This window comes from Sorghum bicolor, chromosome 1, assembly GCF_000003195.3.
Source record: "Sorghum bicolor cultivar BTx623 chromosome 1, Sorghum_bicolor_NCBIv3, whole genome shotgun sequence".
Classification (NCBI taxonomy): domain Eukaryota; kingdom Viridiplantae; phylum Streptophyta; class Magnoliopsida; order Poales; family Poaceae; genus Sorghum; species Sorghum bicolor.
The window spans coordinates 24480302-24499103 of NC_012870.2; the positions used below are offsets into that span (position 1 = coordinate 24480302).

The 18802-nt window shown below is 41.4% G+C and overlaps 1 protein-coding gene across 1 annotated transcript; it reads left to right on the plus strand.

The window, feature by feature from the left end:
- Positions 826–2065, plus strand: LOC8064867 (expansin-A31). The gene has a single exon (XM_002464528.2). The coding sequence runs from the start codon at positions 1033–1035 to the stop codon at positions 1792–1794; it is 762 nt and encodes a 253-aa protein (XP_002464573.1). The 5' UTR covers positions 826–1032; the 3' UTR covers positions 1795–2065.

The following is an 18802-nucleotide window of genomic DNA, read 5'->3' on the forward strand; positions in this document are numbered from 1 at the left end:
GAAATTGTCCTTATGAAAAAGGAAACAATACGTGCACTAGGTAGCGGTGCGAGAAAGGTACCGCTGCCACTATCATCACGTAGGCCGAGGGTTGGCCACCTTAGTAGCTCAATTCTACGGCCATATAGTACAACATTAAGGATTTCACTTGCTTAGTGTCGTGGTCTCCCTGGTGACTCGCTAGTAAGAATCGAAACACTGTTTTATTTAACCTTTAAACTTCGTATCTTCTTAATGAAACATAGACTCAGACCCGATCACGGAAAAAGTCAAAATTAACGATTTGTAGTTTGGGAAGCAAGGAATACTTATAATTTCAGAAAGTACACACGCTGTTAAATTTGAAGCCACATTGTTCCTCCAATCATACAAACGCACATGCTTGATCGTTCATTCCATGGACTGAGATACCCGTCTTAAGGAACGCCACCATGAGATTGAGATACACGGTGGCCCCAATCTAAGCCGGAATCCTCCATATATGACCCATTCATTTCATCCACTAACCGTGCCAACTGACTGGTTCCACCCACTAAATTAAGCGCCGCGCCAAGGTGCAGTGTGGAAAGAATATGTTAGTTGCAAAAACAAATCAGCCCCCGCGCGTTCTCTCAACTCTGATCAACCTGTTCTGACATACTGTACTACGCGCAATCAAAGTCAAAAACTATAGCAGTTACCTGCACTACTGCATGTGGAGGAGCATCTTCATGTGCTCCCAGTTCGCACCGCTCAAATGCATTACGTGTTCCATGACATGAGAATCAATCAAATGAGATGCACGATCGACACCACGCCGACATTATCGCCGGTCATCTTCCCACTTCAGTTTCAAGTTTCAGCTCCATCTCCCCTCAACCTCAATCTCCTTGCCTACTTGCTCCTCCTATTTAAGCACTGAACCTAGCAAAGGAGATCATCCACCACACCACCACAGTTGCAACTCACAACTTCCAGATCACACGACAAGACAAATCTGCTCCTTTTTCTGATTATTCCGTGCTCGTACTCGTAGCAAAGCTGGTCCCAGTCATGGCGCCGAGGACGATGATGTTGGCGCTGTGGGGTGTTCTTGCGGCGTCCACCGTCGTGGCCGGTGTGGCGGGCTGGTCGCCGGGCACGGCGACCTTCTATGGCGGGTCCGACGGGTCCGGGACCATGGGCGGCGCGTGCGGGTACGGCAACCTGTACAGCGCCGGGTACGGCGTTAACAACGCGGCGCTGAGCCAGACGCTGTTCAACGACGGCGCGTCGTGCGGGCAGTGCTACACCATCACGTGCGACGGGTCACGATCGGGCAGCCAGTACTGCAAGCCCGGCAACACCGTCACCGTCACGGCCACCAACCTGTGCCCACCCAACTACGGGCTCCCCAACGGCGGGTGGTGCGGCCCGGGACGCCCGCACTTCGACATGTCGCAGCCGTCATGGGAGAAGATCGGCGTCGTCCAGGGCGGCATCATCCCGGTGCTGTACCAGCAGGTCAAGTGCTCGCGGAGCGGCGGCGTGCGCTTCAACATCGCCGGCTCCAGCTACTTCCTGCTCGTCAACATCCAGAACCTGGGCGGCAGCGGCTCAGTGGGAGCCGCTTGGGTCAAGGGCACCAACACCGGGTGGATCCAGATGTCTAGGAACTGGGGCGCTAATTGGCAGGCCCTCTCGGGGCTCACCGGCCAGGCGCTCAGCTTCGCCGTCACTACCACCGGCGGGCAGTACATACAGTTCCTGAACGTGGCGCCGACGTGGTGGCAGTTCGGACAGACCTACTCTACCAACCAGCAGTTTTACTACTGACGATGCGTCCATCGATCGGGACGAAGCTTTCGAATTCTTATCTGTTTGTTGAGTTGATCTTCCTAGTTTTGTTCGTATATATGGCGAGGGCCGACGTGCTGTCTCGTGGTTGTGGCGGAGTTTCAGCGCCCGACGAACCGTGGCCGTGGCATGCTTGCTGTTCATAGCGCTCATTGTCTGCGTCCTTCAGTCTTTACCATATATTGGCATAATTACATCATTTACACATATAACAGAATTGTTAACACCAGTTCAATCAATATGCAAGTTACATTACCCATGTTCTAGAGCTCAACTTGTTTTTTAGGTCAACGCAAATAATTCGAAGGTAACAACGTCAATGGACAATGGGGAGGCACTACCTCCTACTGAGGACGATGGAAAGAGATCGGATTCGTATGGAACCGGATCCGGATATCATTCTTTGTCATATTATAGTTCAAAAACGAATACGGATATTTTCGAAAACGAATACAAACGGATGTCTCAAAACAGATTTCTATTTGGATATTTACTTGATTCAACTCAAAGTATATATTACCAAATTCAACATAAATGAACAAAATTTTATTATTAGTTCATCATTAACTGAAGTTAATTAAAAGAAAGTACACTTCTAATAATCTCCAATATCGAAGTAAACTAAATTATAATGGATTATATTTAATAAAATAATAGGTCAAGTGAGGAAATACAAATAAAATTGTAGAAAACAAGTAGCCATTTGCTTTTTGCTTTATCAATATTATTGGAATTACAAAGACTAGTTATGACTTTGCTCTGCTTGATTATATTTTCAATTATATTGTTCTTTGTCTACTTTACAATAGTATAAAAAAAAGCTCAACTGTGGCCGTTGTGTCTAATTTCTACAGTCGGTTTCCGTTATAGCTCGTCAGTGCAAAGAAAACGACCGACCCGACTTATAAACCGCCTGTGTAAACCACTTTCTACAGGTGATTTTCTTAACGTAACCACCAGTGCAAATACCTGATTTCCACTGGCGGTTTAGTTAAGTGAACGCCTGTGGAAATTGATTTACACTGGCGGTCGACTTAGCTGAACCGCCAGTGGAAATCACACATTTACACTAGCAGTTATGTTAAAAAAAACGCCAGTGTAAAAGGGTTTCTATATGTGCTTGTTTAAGTCAGCCACCAGTGAAATTTCTATTATAAATACCTCTTCTTCCTCCCCGAGCAAAGTTGTTTCTCGCAGCCACCCATAGGAGGCCATTATGGAGCCCTAGTTTTCACTAAATACAAGGGGAGAGGTTTTGATCTTCATTTCTTGGAAGGAGTTTGCTAAAAAAGTTAGTTTATGTCTCTCTCGCCTCTTTTGTTCATTGTAGCTCAATTTGAGCCACTTTTTAAATCTAGGGTTTCTCTATGTGTTAGAGAGAAGAGTAACTAGGTTAATATCTTTATTTGCTCAAATGATGTTGCTTAAGATGGTTAGATGATGTCTCTCCTTTCTCCCTTTTTATTTTTGCTTCTCACTTTATTTTATCCAAGATTAATGTAGGTATTTCCATGAATTGTTTGTTCTTGTGTATTTATGTGGAGAGAGAAATAGTTGTCATCTTTGTTAAATTTTTAAATTTGATAGTTTTTATCTACATTTTTAAATGTACTTTTTATCTACATTTTTAAATTTGTATGTTTTTAAAATTATGTAGTTTGTGTTCTCGTTTCTCAATTTAAGATAATTATCCATTATTTAATTATTCACTATGTATTTATATATGAAATAGATTTAATTTTTATTTAATGAAAAATATGAAAGAGGTTTTGTGTTACTATCATTCTTCTACCTTTTAGCAAACATTGCTTTGAGGTCTTCAAATTAGAAAATATACAGGTGAGAGGTTTTCATCTTGATTTCTTCGAAGGAGGTTGGTGATCAAAAGATTATATAATAAATATCTCTGGACGATCATACTTGTTTTTTGCGTTGATTATAATTAATTCATTATATTTATTTAGATAATAATGGAGAGGTCATTATAGATGTATACTTTATCAAAATTAGATCTATCATATATACCCGAGGTTCATAGGTTTATTGATGCTACTAAGAACCATGCTTAGAGAACAAAGACGAAGCACATATATTGTCCATGCATAGACTGCGAAAATATTGTTGTATTTGATGACACTGAACAAATCACTTCTCATCTGGTCTGTTGAGGATTTATGAAGGATTACTTGATTTGGACAAAGCATGGTGAGGGTGGCTCTGCACCTTATATAACTGGAAACCCTGAGAACATCGATGTCGATGGTCCAGATATGATTGCTAATAGATTTTCTTTCATACACAAGACACAACAACCTCTTCTCTATAGCAAACATGTTGTGCCAAATGTTACGGCTGTGGAAAATGCAGAATTCTTAGAGGCAATGTTGTGTCATCATACGGATCCTAATATGTTGTTAATGAAAGGTATGGAGGCCCTGACGAAGGCTGCAGAAGAGCCTTTATATGATGAGTCTAAGGGTTGTACCAAAGAGTTCACGACACTACGGTCTGTGCTAAAGTTGTTCGTATTGAAAGCTAGATATGGTCTGTCTGATGTTGGCTTTGATGCCTTCTTGAGTATTATCGCTAACATGCTTCTAAAGGAGAACAAAGTGCCTACTAATAGGTACTATGCAAAGAAGCTAATCAATCCACTCACTATGGGTGTCAAGAAGATCCACGCGTGTAGAAATCATTGTATTCTATATCACGGTGATGATTAATTATAAGGACTTGGAGAGTTGTCCAAAGTGTGGTGCAAGTAGGTACAAGACGAATAAAGACTATAGAGAGCAAGAGTGTGCTGCCTCGAGAAAGAAGTGAAAGAAGACCCAAAAAAACAACCAACGGAGTTCAAAACCTAGCAGCAAAGAAAAAAGAAGTAGACTACTATGCATAGAAAAAGATTCCTACTTTGGTGATGTGGTACCTTTCTGTAGTCGATCGATTGAGGTGTTTATTTGCTAACCTAGAGGATGCCAAACTTATGAGCTGGCATGCTTCTAATGAGCATAAAAATGATGCGAAGCTAAGGCATCCAGCCGATGGCAAGCAGTGGCAAGATTTTAATGACAACCACCAAGACTTTTCTGACGAACCAAGAAATGTTAGGTTCGCACTGAGTACTCATAGAATGAATCCATTTGCTAAGAGAAGCAACAAGCACAGCACATGGCCAGTGATCCTCACCATCTATAATCTTCCTCCATGGTTGATGCAAAATCAAAAGTACCTTTTGCTAACCATCCTTATTTCTGGACCTACACAAGCTGGAGTTGGCATGGATGTTTTTTGGAGCTGTTAATGGAGGACATGAAAATATTGTGGGAAACAGGTGTTCAAATGTTGGACGAGTATTGCAAAGATTCATTCACGCTAAGAGCAATTATTTTTGTTACGATCAACGATTATCCTGCTCTCTTCACATTATCAGGACAATTCAAGGGTAAGGTTGGTTGCGTAGTATTCATAGATGGAGCTGCTTATATGTCCCTTGATGCATCTAAGAAGTTAGTGTACATCAGGCACAGACGCTTCTTATTGAAAGGGCATAGGTACCGCCTGAAAAAGATGGATAAGTACTTCGACAATAATGAGGAACTACACTCTACTGCACCATTAGGTAATAGTAAAGGCCAAAGAGTTTTTCAAATAGTTAGAAAAATCGAATTTGTTTTTGGGAAGAAGACAAAAGACAGAAAACTAAGAAAGGGTGTGAAACCAATTATAGGGGCTATATTCAAAAAGAAGTCTATTTTCTTTGAGTATTTGCTATACTAGAAAGAGTTAGATATATAAAACGCGATTGATGGTATGCACGTTCAGAAGAACGTGTTTGAAAGCCTAATTGGCACCTTGCTAGACATAAAGGGCAAGACAAAGGAAGGACTCAATTCACACATGGACATGGTACAATTAAGCATAAAAAAAGAGCTTCACCCCATTCTTCTAAAAAATGGGATGTATCATCTTCTGGTAGCAAGCTACAACCTCAATGTAGATGAGAAACATGCAATGTGTGTGTGGTTAAAAAATTTGAAAGTCCCATCCGAATTTTGCTCCAATCTACAGAGTATTGTGTCAATGAAAGACCTTACACTCACCAACTACAACTCACATGATTGTCATGTCATGCTGACTACTTTCCTCCCTATTGCCATCAGGGCTATAAATCTTGTGTTCTTAAAGATGGCAGTCACACGGTTGTGCTACTTTTTCAACAACATCTCACAAAAGGTAATTGACAGAGATGAGTTGGTGTCTTTTTAGGAATTCACTGTGGAGACAGTGTCACAATTTGAGATGTGTTTCCCCCCATCATTATTCAACATCATGGTGCACCTTGTGGTGCACTTGGTTCCACAAATACAGGCATTGGGTCCCATGTACTTGCATAAAATTTAGATGTATGAGCGTTTCATGTCAATACTAAATAGCTATGTATCAACTCGTGCTCATCCTAAGGCGTCTATGGTAGAGGGTTACTATACCAAAGAGGCCATTGAGTCTGGAGGTCCATTCTACAATAGTGTCCTAAAAGACCAAGTTGCAATAGGCCTACCTCCATCACGACACGAGGGCAGGTTGCATGGAAGTGGGAGAACGGGACGCAAATCATTCATCCCACCAGATTACAATACAGTCCTCAAGGCATATCGTAGCATCCTATATCAGCTCTCGATAATGGAGCCTTTGATCGAGGAACACATGAATGAGCTTCGCGAACATAATCATGGACACATGAACGATTGGTTAATGAAGGAACATAAGACTCGGTTCAGCACATGACTAATGGAGTAGGACATTCCACCTGGAGAAACAATCGAGGAATAAACCATAGAGGCGTTGGCATCTAGACCATCATGCCAGGTCTCGACATGGCAGACCTATAACATTAGCGGCTTCACGTTTTGTACCAAGTCCAAGGACAAAAGAGCATGGCACAAAACAGCAGTGTTCAGTGCGAGGCCATAGACGATGAAACTGGTGAGATTAGTACATATGTTGGCTTCATTGAGGATATATGGGAACTAGACTATGGTGCATTTCAGGTCCCCGTGTTTCGATGTCAATGGGTCGAAGACAAACATGTCACAGTGGATAACTATATGATCAGAGTTCTTGATCTAAGTAAGGTAGGTTACAAAGATAACCTGTGGATCCCACTAAGTTTTTAGCTGAAAATTTTCTAAGTTTGACGAAGGCGCCACATTCTCCCTGAGCGCCGTCAGGCTACCGGTTTTTTCTGCCGCGTATATCTCCACCGCGCCATCCTACCCGCTTGTCTTCACCGAGCTCTGTCACACACCGGTAAGCCTCTTTCCCTCCTCTCTCTCTCTCTCCTCTTGGTGGCTCGTGGTAGCGGCGGCGACGCTTGGTGCCGCAGCGATGGCGTGGTGCACGGCGCTCCCTCCTCTCTCTCTCTCTCTCTCTCTCTCTCTCTCTCTCTCCTCTCGGTGGCAGCAGTGCCAGCGGCGGTGACGTGGGGCAACACGTGCGGGCACCGCCACGGCGTTGGTGCGTGGACAGTTGTGGCGGCGGCGTTGCGGCGGCGACGCGGGGGCATGCTCGGGCTTCATGGGCTGGCCCAAACTCTTTTTTGTATTATGTTTTCTAAAAATATATTAATATATGTAATCCATGCCGATGAAAATAAGTATATATTTTTATTTGTATAATTATATGTTGTATAAATGTTTTAATTGTTATTTTATAATACATTTGTATAATTATGTTGTGTAATATATTTATGTAATATTTATTTGTATAATTATATGTTGTATAAATGTGTTAATTATTATTAGTATAGTTATGTTGTATACTATATTTGTAGTAATTATTTGTGTACTATATTTGTATTTTTATTCATGCAATATATTTATGTAATAATTATTTGTATAATTAGATGTTGTATAAATGTGTTAACTATTATTTGTATAATTATGTTGTATACTATATTTGTAATAATTATTTGTACTATATTTGTATTATTATCCGTGTAATATATTTATGTAATAATTGTTTGTGTATAATTATATGTTTTATAAATGTGTTAATTATGAATACATATCATATCATACATGTTGGAACTAATAACCATAATAACCACTTGTCAATTATATATAGTGCCACAAGTAACCATCCGGATCGGTCCTGTGGATTCTACGTGTGTGAGTTCATGAGACAGAATGAAAGATACATCAGGTGTGCGAGTTCATGAGACAGAATGGAAGATACATCAGTAACCCTTCTAAGGTAATATATAGTAATAGTCATTTATATAGTTCTGTCATTGAAGTTACAAATCTACTACTTATTGTAATAAATATATGATCCTTATAATCTTCCTTTCTGTTGGTATTTCTTAACATCACTATTAAGAGTAAAGACCCTATCCTCAGTGGCTAGGTTGTTATCTCCAGCATGACCCCAAGAAATACACTGGTGGTAGTAAATATGTAATACTCTCTTAGAATGATGAATATAGAATAAGGTATCTGCAAGCACAGATTTGTACCATTGTAGCATTTCACCCAAGAAAGTTTCAGGTATCGTATTTATAATTTTACCCTCGGGAAGGATAGCCAAGGGAATAGATGTCACTTGCATGTAATCTCATGAGGGCAACCACATCTTATCTATCTAACTTAATGTAAGGGTAAGTCACATAATTAAGATATATATATATATATAATGAATAGTAATAATAATCAAACATAGAATGATAAATGTATCTCTAGAGTACTCCAGTCTATAGCACTAGCATGAATTAGAATGATCTACTAAGATGTTTCCTATGTTATTCCAACTATATAGTCTAGCATATTATGATTAGTGCAATTATATTTGGCAATCATAGCAAGAGCAGATTATATCTACACATATGGACATTACTGTGGAAAATCAAGAATAGAGCAATCATATCCTCGTAATTAGTGTCTACAGAAACTATATTCGGAGGGTGGACTACAGAGGACTCAATGGGTATATCATCACTGCGATCTACCACACGACCCGGAATATAGCACGCTAACCCTGGGCACGAAATACCAAAAACCGAAACCAAACCGAAAAAAAACCGAGAACCGAACCGAAAAATACCGAAACCGAATAATTCGGTTCCTTTTCGGTACTAGGTTCTCAGGTACCGAATTTACCGGGGTATTTTCGGTACTGGGCCTCGGTAAACTGAAATTTCCGAACAGTACCAAATTAGCCCAATGTAAGTTAGTAGCCCATGTAAGTATGTTACAGCAGTCAGCAGCCCATGAGCCCATCCAACCAAAACCCTAGGGCAAGCAATAGCCCATGACCCCGAGTCGACTCGACACGCAGCGTAGGTGCAGCCCCGTCCCCGTGACCCCCGACCCCGACGCGGCGACGCGCAGGGCGCAGCCCCGACCCAGCGCCGGCGAGCGGCGAGCCCCGCCCCCCGACGCTCGCCCCCCGACCCTCGGCGAGCCCCGCCCCCCAACGCTCGCCCCCCGACCCTCGGCGCTCGCCCCCTGCGCGGCTGCGCCACTGTCGCCCGTGCCTCTGCCGGACCGCCGCCCACAGCGCCCAGGCAGATCCGCCACCGCGCTACGTGCCTAGGCCTGCTGGCGGCCGCGCGCCCCCTCCTCTGCTCCTCTGCCTCGGCGGCGCCCACGGCCCGCTCGCCCCTGTGCTGCCCCTGCCTCTGCAGCGCCGCCGCCGCCGCCAGTCTCGTAGGTCCGCCACGCGGCCACGATAGCAACTTCAATTGCTTCCTGCGACTCAAAGGTAAGAGCAATTTGGCCCTTTGGTAGAGCAATTTTGGTCACCAGATTTGCATGTTGACTTAGGTCTGTGTGTATGCTTGTTTTTCAACAGATGTCTCAGTCTGAGGAAGACGACCAAGTTCGGTACCTTCGGTATTTACCGGTGTCGAACCGAAAGTACCGAAACTGAAGTACCTCGGTACCGAGTTTTTTCAGGAACCGAATGGTACCGGCTTTCTCTGGTACCGAATTAGAGAGGGTACCGAAGTACCGAACCGATCGGTTCGGTAGTACCGAACGCCCAGGCTGATAGCACGCAAACGCGGGCAAACACGATATAGGCACCATGCCTACATAAAGTCGACCACTCACCCGTGATATCAAAGAGTGAGAGCTATACAAACATATATTTGAATATAAATCTAAACCAACTATGTCAAGCATATAATCATAATAGACTAAGAAAAATATAATTAAGAATATAAGCAAATAGAGCAAATTCATATACAATATAATAGAATAGAGCAAAGCCATATTCATAATATGATGAAATAATATATATAATGATGAACTAGAATAAAGTAGGAGAAAGATTACAAGAATTACCGAGTATCTCTCCGACAGATCTGGAAACCAAGCGATGCTTGCCTCCAACTAGATCTATTCTAGCTATGCTTCTAAACTTGGAGCTCTAGAGAGAAGAAGGTAGAGAATGAATTATATAAATGAGAATGATTATCTCTTCTAATCAATGCCTCTAACCCTAGGGTCTACCCCTCCTTATACAAGCTAGTGGGATGAACCATGACCCTTGGATCAAGCCGACTTAATGGATGAAGATCCTTGCTCCTCAAAGGCGGTTATAGCTCGATCCACGAGACTACTCTTGATTGGTCAGGAGGGTAGGGCGGCTGCCCCCTCTGGGCGCCCTCCCCCGAACTTCACTCATGTTTTGCTTTGTTCTGGTGGATTTCTGACTCTTCTAGATCCTTCTTTTGTATAGTGGCGTAGATATCTCGTTTTTCTCTATGTAATCATGACATGTGGGCCTCCAAGGGTCAATTCTTGATAACCCCCTACAGAAACAGACATTCACCAAAACCAAAACCTGTGGAAATCTGTCAGATGAAACCCTATTCTATTGTTGGTGATTATTTCATGCCCTTATTCCATTCTCTTGTTGATATAAAATTGATACTTATCTACCGTCAACAAGCTCCCCCAGCTTACCTTTTTCTCATCCCTGAGCAAAGAAAAACTCAGCGATGGATCAGGAGTTGTTGTAATGCTTTCATACTTCAAGGGTACACATGCATTCAAACAAAAACTTATCAGATTAGAGTGAACCGTAATGATTTAGACTTACCCATATTACCTTCCACCATGGGGCTTATAGCTATTACCTTGATCTTGAGTGGTTGAAAGATAGAATGGTCAAGTCAAGCACTACTTCTCAAGCTCTTTGATCAATTTTCATTCTGGAGTTTTTGCAAGATTTTCAAATAAAACTCAGAGATTCCTATGTATGACCATCTCAAGTCTCTCATATGTGGTATTTGTAGATCCTCTCCAAGGCACTCATGATGTCTGCCTTCTCTCTTCTCTCAAGGTATATGGTATTTTTGGTATAGGCATAGTCAGATGCCCTCTCTCTCTCACCCTACAACTAAGTGGCTTATGTGGAGCTCATAGATCGGGAGACAGCTCATACATACTTGTAAACATATATTGTAAAGTCAAACAATGGATCCAAAGAATCAAGTCATACAATCAAATCAAGATGTGCATGTGTGTGGAATGTAGTGGAGTGGAATGTAATGGATGGCAAATGGATGTGGTTAGGGTGTATGGTGATGGTGGAATCCTAAGTCTACCTTTGCTCCTTGAAAACGCACCTACCTTTATTGGAACTTTTTGGGTGAGCTTGGGATGCTCTATTTTTCTCTCTCTTTTTTCGAGAGCTCCCAAATCTCTTTTCTGGATAATGAAATGGCAGGTAGAAACAAGAAACAATGGAGCTTTATTAAATGGCAACGGATAAACAAGTGGAATATTTTTTTAAGTTCACTCCCAGGATAGGAGTAGAACAATTTTGTGTGGATCTAAATGGGATAAAGGTGGATGCGTACTTCCGGTGTAGAAGCACCATATGTGGGAGGAGTGTATGTGATCTTGATTTTAAAAGCATGACTAGTTCCTAAGGGTCAACAAAGCTCGACTAAACTCAATGCTCATAAGCAGTAAATAACAGTGAAATGTTTTTCCTAATCTACAAGGCATGTATATCTGGTTGTGGTAGGAATTCAAGCTCTCGTCATATAGGAACTCATCATGTAGCATTTTTATGTTTTTCAAAAGATAAACTCTCTAGAACTCTAGCATCTCTAGGAACATGATTAATAGCCGCTTAAAACCTTTCCATATCATATCAGTTGTAACACCCAAAATCTGGATTTTAATTAATAGAAATTAATTTGATTTATTTTAATATTTTTGTGAGCATTTAATCTAGCAAATAAATAATTTTGTGAAAATTAAAATTCATCATAAGTTTAGCAACGTGATTTTGCATTCATGCTGGAGCATAGTTATTTTTATGCTGCTTGTTCTGTTTTTATTTTAATTGTTTTTGCTCAAAAACTCCTTGGAAAAAAAAGAATTGAAAAGAAAAGAAATATAAAGAAAAAGGAGAAACCCCCTGGAAACCAGGCCGAGGCCCAGCCCCGCGCCCAGCGTCCTCCCCCCCCCCTCCCGCAGCTCACTGGCTCCCCTCGCGCGGCCCATCTTATTTTTCGGCCCAGCAGCAGGCCCGCGTGCGCACTCCTCTCCCCTCCCCTCCTCTGACCGACAACTGGGGCCCGTCCCTCTATCGCTGATGGGTGGGACCCTCCACGCGACACCTTCCCTTCCCTGTCCTTGTTCGTAACCGAGCAGGATGCCATCACCGAACCGATCCCGCGATACTCGGGATTGATTGATTATCGTGCGCCGCAAGCCCCTATAAAGGTTTCAGGCCTCGGCCGCACTCCGTTCTTTCAACCGCACCGCGAAATCAAGCCCTAGACGCCTTAAGCAAGCTCGGTTGGGATCTAGCCTAGGTCGAAGCCGCTCCGCCACGCAGTGCGAGCCCTCGGTTCGTTTCTAGGCCGAGCCGAACCCCGTGGTGATCTCGTCTCTCCCTCCTCTACTCGCCCGTGCGCTCGGTTGGATTTTTGGTGTACATATTCGCGTTTTTGGTCAACGCCGGTGAGCTCCTTAGCCGCATCCATGGCGCTGCCGTGAAGGAGGTCGCCGGCGGCGGCCGGTTTCCTCCTCGAACGCTCCCGGCCGTTGGATCGAGAATCGGTGGCCGAGATTAGAAGATACCCCTTCGGGGTAGCTTTTGCTAAAGAGACCCCCAGGATCTGAGAAACCAACCCGCGGTCCCTTTACGTATTTTCCGATTTACGTTTTCATTTTCTAAAAGCGTATTCTGGTTCGGTTTAGGTGAAAATACGCCTTCTGTTATTTACAAGTTTGCCATTGAATTTGTTTTGCTTATAAAATATTCGTTTAAACTTCGTTTTCGTCCATTCAAATTTCGTTAGATTCATATTTACGAGCTCTACATGTTAGTAGTATTTATTATCTGTTTTGAAACTTTTTATTTTCACAGTAATATTTAATTAATTATTGATCTATAGGAAATATTAGAAAATTCATAACTCCTGCATTTTAATTCCGATTTTCGTGAACTTTACGTTTGTGTGATCATAGCGCTGCGTAGATTATTGTTGATATTTGGTAACGCAATAAGGAAATGATCCGCAAGCGCACGGATATCGGTGAGCATTTCATCCGGGAGGTTTTCCAGAGTATCGTATTTATATTTTTACCACTGGGAGAAAGGGTGCATCTGACTAACCAAATCTATTGCTACTATCCCTTTAGGCATAAAGAATGTCTTTCGATGTGAGTGATAAATAGAGAAGACTGCAACCGTAGTCTCCTTCTAACCTTGGTAAGGATGATCTACTGTTCTAATGGGGAGGCTAACGGAATCTAGACACCACAAAGGATGTTCAACCCGCACCTATAAACCCTATCCTTCCTGCTAACGAGATGTGATCTACAAAGGTAGCTCGGAAATGTCACGTTCCTCACTACTACCACGGTCCAGCTAGTCAGGGAATATCTATGAGTACCCCAGCCTAAACACCACGTTTACGCCAGCAATGATTACTCTAAACTCTACGCGAAGAGATTAAAGTAAACTCATAAACCATAAGAACAATAAAACAAGAACTTACTAGAATTTAGAAGTCGAATTACTGAAGAATCCTAGGAGCAAGCTTCGGGTTAGGAGAACTTGATCCCGCAGGTACAAGCTTGGAGTAGACACCGACAGGCCGGGCTTCCTCCACTCTACACCTCCACTCTATCTCTCTCAATCTAGTAGAAACTAGAAGATCTATTTCTACCTTACATTGATTGCTAAGCTTAAAAAGAAATATTAATTAGAGAAGAGGTTTTCCTTCGAGGGCACCCCTCAGTCTCTATGATAATTTCTTCATGTCTTCCAGGGGCCAGGGGAGCCTCGCTTATATAGTCCTCCCCTTCTATGCGTTTTTGGGTCGATAGCCAAGGTGGTACTATGTTTTTCTTGATCCAATAGGTCGGTGGAATATCCCGAGCGAAGGAGTCCTGAATTGACTCCAGCAGGGGGGCGGGCGCCCTGGGACTGGCCCAGCTTCGCCTCCGCTTCGGTCTCGTGGCTTCTGGAGTCTTCTAGATGATGTAAAATTACGCGGTGCGTTGATATCTCTATGTAATCCCGACATGTGGGCCTTTCTTCCTTATTTCCTGATAACCCCCTGCAGAAATAGATAAACAACAAAACTCGTGGAATTCTGTCAGATCAAACCCTAATTCTAGGTGATGGTTGCATATTGGTCCTTTCTCATGTTTATTTGATAATTAAAATTGATACTTAAGAACCGTCAACAAATACCCCCATACTTAGGCTTTTACTCGTCCTCGAGAAAAGGATGGTTAAGAATAATATCTGGGGTAAACATTTAAAACATTCTCTTTATAATTGCAGGGTGTTAAAAATTCCACTGTGTACCATAGTCAGGGATGTGTATGGTTAAGTGTAAAGATTCTTTCTTTTCAATCCTGTCACTTGGAGTTTTTGTATATTTTTGAAAGAAAGTTAGCATACCTTTTTGATCCTCATAGGTTCTCTCAGATCACTCATTATCTTTTATATATATATCTCACTGAGGCTGTTTTATTTTGCAAAAATTCTCAAGCATACTTACTTTGGATTTATTGCCTGATCAAAACGGGATCCGAGGAGGGAAATGTCATACTCTTAGATCAAAGACTTTGGAAATTAAAAACTTTGTCAACTCTTGCTGGCATATTGCTTATTAGAGGGACCATGGGCTGTCATTTTTTTTTAAGTGGATACCGAGGTACCCCTAATTCTACTTCCGGACACTTGTCCATTTTTTCTGCGAGGTTGTCGAGCACTTGCTCCTTTTTATTTCCTCGAAATATCTTCTATTTTTGCATAGCCCATGCCTCTAATGCAATAATACTTCGGAAGAGTGAATCTTACTGAAATAATGTCTTGATCTTAGGAGCATGATAAATCTCTCAACAAGGGTCTAACTCATTTTGAACAAACTCAATACAGAGCAGATAGCTTTTATAATCATATTTAATATTTCAGTTTTATCAGGCATATAAAACACTGAGGATGGTAGCTAGGAATTTGAACATTTTGAAATAAATTCTCCAAGCAACAATGATATCAAGAATAAGAAACTCATACTCTACCATCACATATTCCATCTTGACTTAAGTAACACAGGGTTTTAAAAAATGATTTTATACTAATTGCAAGTTTTCAGGAAATATCACAGATTGAGATTAATCATGATTAGAAATATTTTAATCTTTTTATTTTATCATGTCGGGAACAATATTATGCATAATCTAAAATATATATATGTGTAGAGTAAAGTGTGCAGAGTGTGTACCTGAATCGTGGAGTGGTGTAGTCGGAGTGTGTTTAGCATGTCGAGGGATCTCCCCCATACTTGTTTTCTGCTTTCTTGCACAAAAATAAAGTAGAGACACACAAGACATAATAATAATACTCTTTATTGATCTTGAGGCATTTATTACACAAGGAAGAACAAAATTATTTTTGGCTATTCTCTCCCGGATTAGGAGTAGAATATTTTTGGGTGATTCTGAAGATGGAAATGTATGGATATATATGGATGGTACTTCCGGAGTAGAAGTAGCATGTGTGAGTGAACGTGCAAGTGAATCTTGATTTAACCACATGACAAGCTCCTAAGGGTCTACACAGCTTGACCACACTCAATGCTCATAAGCAGTAAAAAGTAATTGTGTGGCTCGAAGTCTAGCAAGCATGTATATATGGCTGTGGTAGGAATTTAAACTCTCATCATACAGGAACTCATCATGCAACATTTTAAAGATTTCCAAAGATAAAATTCTCCAGAATTCTAGCATCTCTAGAAACAGATAAACAGCAGCTCAACCTTCCCATATCAAGTTTTCATCCCACAAGTTTAGGTCTAGAGCAAGCTTTAAATTATAACAGTTATGTCTAAACTTGAGAGAGAACTTAAAATGTGCAAATTAGGCAGAGCAACTATTCATCATTTCCATGCTTGAGTTTTATTTAGATACAGATTAGCATAGCCACTTTATTTATTTATTAAACACACTAAGCAAAAGACATATATATATAAGCATAAAATCTTTATTTGGTTTTTCATAGTTATGTATATTTATATTCTAAAATAATATAAGTATAAAGATAGATAGATAGAAATACTTATCGAGATAAATGGGGTGCTCTCCCCTAAGCTGAATTTTGATGTAATTTCTCTTGATGTAGCTAGCAGGTGGCAGAGGTGTATTTGAAAGTCAGACGCATTGTGACAGCGATTAGAATATCCTCCGTCTGCCAGTCTTCTTGATTCTTAGATTCTGTGGAGCTCAAATAGACAACAAAGCTTGTGGAACTAATTAAGTGTTAGCATAAATATCTAGCCTTTATCATGTTGAGACTCCTTAATAATTATTACTCCCTGTTTTTATATTTTTATTTTATAAAGCAGAAAAATATTTTTTGTTTTATTTTTATGCCACCACAGTGAATGTACTTATGGGTTTTATGCCACTCGTATCCTCACATGGGGCTTACTGTTTTTCACATTTTTACTTTCTGTTTAGAACTTAATTAACTAAGTGAACTACTTGAAATAATTGAAAGGGAAAGGATAACTACCAAGTTTACCTCTTGGCAAGGCGTTCGGTGTTTTTAAGTCCTCCGAACGGGACTCTCCTCCTTCTCAATTATCCTGAGGTTCGTTGGGTGGCGTAGTCGGTACTTCCGGTAGCACCTCCTCTTCATGTATAGTTATCTTCCTTTTCCACACCTGACTTGGTGCTTCGGTCTCCTCTGGATAATTCTGTTTAAACTCAACGTCTTCTGACCTTATAACTTTTCCTTCGTAGTCTGCCCATCCGTCCTTGATGATTTGCCTCCTCTGGTTGCGGTTGCGTCGTCTTCTTCTTGTCCTGACCTGCTTAGAATCTTCAACTATATAGTTAGAATCATTAAAGTAATGGCGTACCTTCTCAGAGGGGAAATATACGTGGACTTCTCTGGTTCCAATGTAGATGATAACTTGGATAGTGTTGAGGAATGGTCTTCCAAGGATGATGGGTGGATCGTACTCGTCTTCTCCCATATCAATGTTCTGAAAATCATCTGGAGCTAAATATATATTGGTTGTAGGGGCATGGTTCCATGCAGGAGCTGATAAGTGACTGCGGCCATTATGTTGACGTTAGATCCGGTGTCGTAGAGTGTTTTCTAAAAAGAGTATCTATTGGTTGTGTACTCGATGATTGGAACACCAGGGTCGTCCTTCTTGATCAAGAAAGGTGACTTGAGTCGACGATCTTGACCTCCTTGAGCTGCAGTGACCATCTTAGCTGACTCGGTCCACATTTGCTTGTTCCTGTTCCTCCTGTTGGTCCTCTTCCTTGGTTCATGTCGGGATTGCTCTGAAGTTTATGTAGTCTTGTTCTTGAAGAAAAGTCTCCTTCTTCCCCTTGATGTAGAGACTGATCTTGGCATCATTAGCGTAGATGATAGCTCTGGTGTTTAGGAATGGCCTCCGTAAGATGATGGGTGCCCTCTCCTCAGTACCAGTCTCTACCACCACGAAGTTTGCTGGAGCGTACAAGGTACCAACTTGGACACAGAGGTTCTTTAATATTTCCTTTGGGAAACTAAGTGTGTGATCTCCATTGTGTTTGTGCTCGTAGATCCTGGTTCTTCACTTAATGGAATCTGGGAGTTGTAAAACGCCTTCACGTTTCTCAAAATGTGTCCTGCTCATAGAGACAAGGCAGAGATCAAGTGCATGGGCTCTGTTGGTGGAAAACACCAACAGAACCAAAAGTGTATTTGTTCTTTTCTAACCTTAAGCATAGTGAGCAAGACAAGGTAGATGGATCATGAGTGTAGCATTTAAAACATTTGTTAGATCAGATGGCTCAACCTAATGGAAAGATAATCTATCTATTTTTTTTATCTTCCAAAGATTGAATGTGCAACATATTAGCTTATATGTTTAGGAGCGTGGGATTACGAAGGTAGTACTAAGAACAAAGATTAAGGGACTAAACATGTTGAATCAGTTAGGTTGGTTAATTTAGAGTTATAAATCATACATGTTTGTCTCTTTATTTATGTGAACGCCAGAACCAAGGAGAAACTTATAAAAGGATAGTCAAGTACCTTAAGATGTTACCTTTGAAGAGTGATGGTACAGTATCATCTTGTAGAAGCTTTCCTTTCTAGCGGTTGTGCATCGTGTTTGTGGCTCCCTCCATGGATCATCTCTTATGAGCTACATCTTTCTTGTGCAAATTGTTAAACTTCATGTGTCACTTTCTTCATCTCCAATGTGAGTTTATCTCAGGACTTCCCAAGTTGATATTGAAAGTTTTCCTGCAGGGGTTAGTCCCACAAAATACACCAATGTCTATACAAGCAATTTTTAGTTCGATAACCGAACTAGACTCCATGTCTAATCAGATTAAGGAAGGCTGTTTAACCTAAGCACCATGCTTAATTTAAAAGCCAATAGAAGTATGTGCAGTACTTCCAAACTAACACTTACTAGGATAAACAAAGGTAGCGT

Bases quoted from the DNA above. Each gene is read 5' to 3' on its own strand.
- LOC8064867 (XM_002464528.2), top strand. From the start codon at position 1,033: ATGGCGCCGAGGACGATGATGTTGGCGCTGTGGGGTGTTCTTGCGGCG.